The sequence below is a fragment of the Etheostoma spectabile genome, chromosome 9, assembly GCF_008692095.1.
Source record: "Etheostoma spectabile isolate EspeVRDwgs_2016 chromosome 9, UIUC_Espe_1.0, whole genome shotgun sequence".
Classification (NCBI taxonomy): domain Eukaryota; kingdom Metazoa; phylum Chordata; class Actinopteri; order Perciformes; family Percidae; genus Etheostoma; species Etheostoma spectabile.
Window position 1 is genome coordinate 20,249,865 of NC_045741.1, and position 1,377 is coordinate 20,251,241.

The window sequence follows — 1,377 nt, forward strand, 5'->3', positions numbered from 1 at the left end:
AGGAAGACCTGTGGACTCTGTGGAAAGGCTGATGGCGAAAGCAGACAGTATTACCGCCCACCCAACGAACTCAGTGCCAAGAACTCAGTCCGCTACGCTGCATCACTCCTTGTGTTCTGTCTGGAAAGAGCTGACGGGATTCCTCTCTGGTAATACTTACATTACCTCCTTCACCCTTCTCTATTAAAATATAATTTATACTCCGAATGGTAAAATGAACCATATAAAGCAATATATAAACTAATAAAAGATTTTACGGATGTATATTTACGTTGCTTACCTTCATTTTTCACCTTCTTCCAGAGTGTTTAATGAAGCTTGATCTGTTAAGCTGGAGAAAGAGGTGACCTCCATGGCCAAGATTCCAAATGCTACTCTTGTTGAACCCGTGCTGCGCTGCCTGGCCGGCTGCATTCCTGTGAGGACAACGACCGCCACTGTTGGCTACCACTGCCTGCCTGCTGGTGAGTCTGCAAGAAATCAGGTTAATGAAAACTGAATAATACTAGATCTAAATGCTTTATTTTCTCCATTTTTGTAGATTCTAACCTGAGTGTCTCTGAGGGTCTGAGCAACATCTATGAGAAGAGCATTGACCTGAGCGAAACAACAGAAGCCCACCTGGCCTGTCGCTGCGCTGCTCAGTGCGCTTAATCTCATGGTCTTTACACATGTTCACTTTTTGTTTCATGTTTCAAGTATTTTAAAGTAATTAGTTTGAACTGTAAATTTCAATAAATTGCAGACTGAATAAAGCATGTCATCTTTGCAAATTGTATATTGACTAGTTGTTTATTCATTTAGTTAATTACCATACATCAAAAAATAGAAAAAGAAACTCATCAATGCTATATCAAATTAGTCACCTTGTAACAACTCCAAATCTATCAAACACACTGTTCCTCTTTTCCCACAATCTCTTCAATGCTAAACATTATTTCGTACAATCTTTGTTGGCAAGAAGTCACAAAACTCTACAATGTGAATTCTGAATGTTGCTCCAGGAGAATATAACCGTCCAAAAAGGACCAGCCCCTTTATTTGGCAAGTCTTGATTCTCCAGGGTCTACAGCTAGAAAAGTGCTGTTTATGTTATCACTGTCGGAAATATTTAAGCTCATTAAAAAGAAATTATATGACAAGAAAACAGTAACTGTGTAAATGCATATTTTTTAATCAAAATGAACATTTTTGAGTATTGTTTAAATAATTGTTTTATATAATTGCAAATATTGGAAGAGATTATAGTGGTTGTGGTTTAAATGAATTTAGTTACAGTGAAGTTTATTAATTTATTCAAAACAGAACATTGAAGTCAGACTGTTAGCTAAGTAGTAATAATTCAATTTCAATTCAATTTTATTTATAGTATCAATT

The 1,377-nt window shown here is 36.3% G+C and overlaps 1 protein-coding gene across 1 annotated transcript; it reads left to right on the forward strand.

Annotated features, from left to right (window-relative positions):
- The first annotated feature begins 308 nt into the window (after positions 1-308).
- LOC116695981 (vitellogenin) lies at positions 309-1,135 on the forward strand. Its single transcript, XM_032526576.1, has 2 exons — positions 309-464; positions 542-1,135. The coding sequence occupies exons 1-2, from the start codon at positions 353-355 to the stop codon at positions 652-654; spliced, it is 225 nt and encodes a 74-aa protein (XP_032382467.1). The 5' UTR covers positions 309-352; the 3' UTR covers positions 655-1,135.
- Positions 1,136-1,377: the final 242 nt, after the last annotated feature.

Bases quoted from the DNA above. Each gene is read 5' to 3' on its own strand.
- LOC116695981 (XM_032526576.1), top strand. From the start codon at position 353: ATGGCCAAGATTCCAAATGCTACTCTTGTTGAACCCGTGCTGCGCTGC. The intron at 465-541 runs GTGAGTCTGCAA...CCATTTTTGTAG, and splicing joins CTACCACTGCCTGCCTGCTG to ATTCTAACCTGAGTGTCTCT.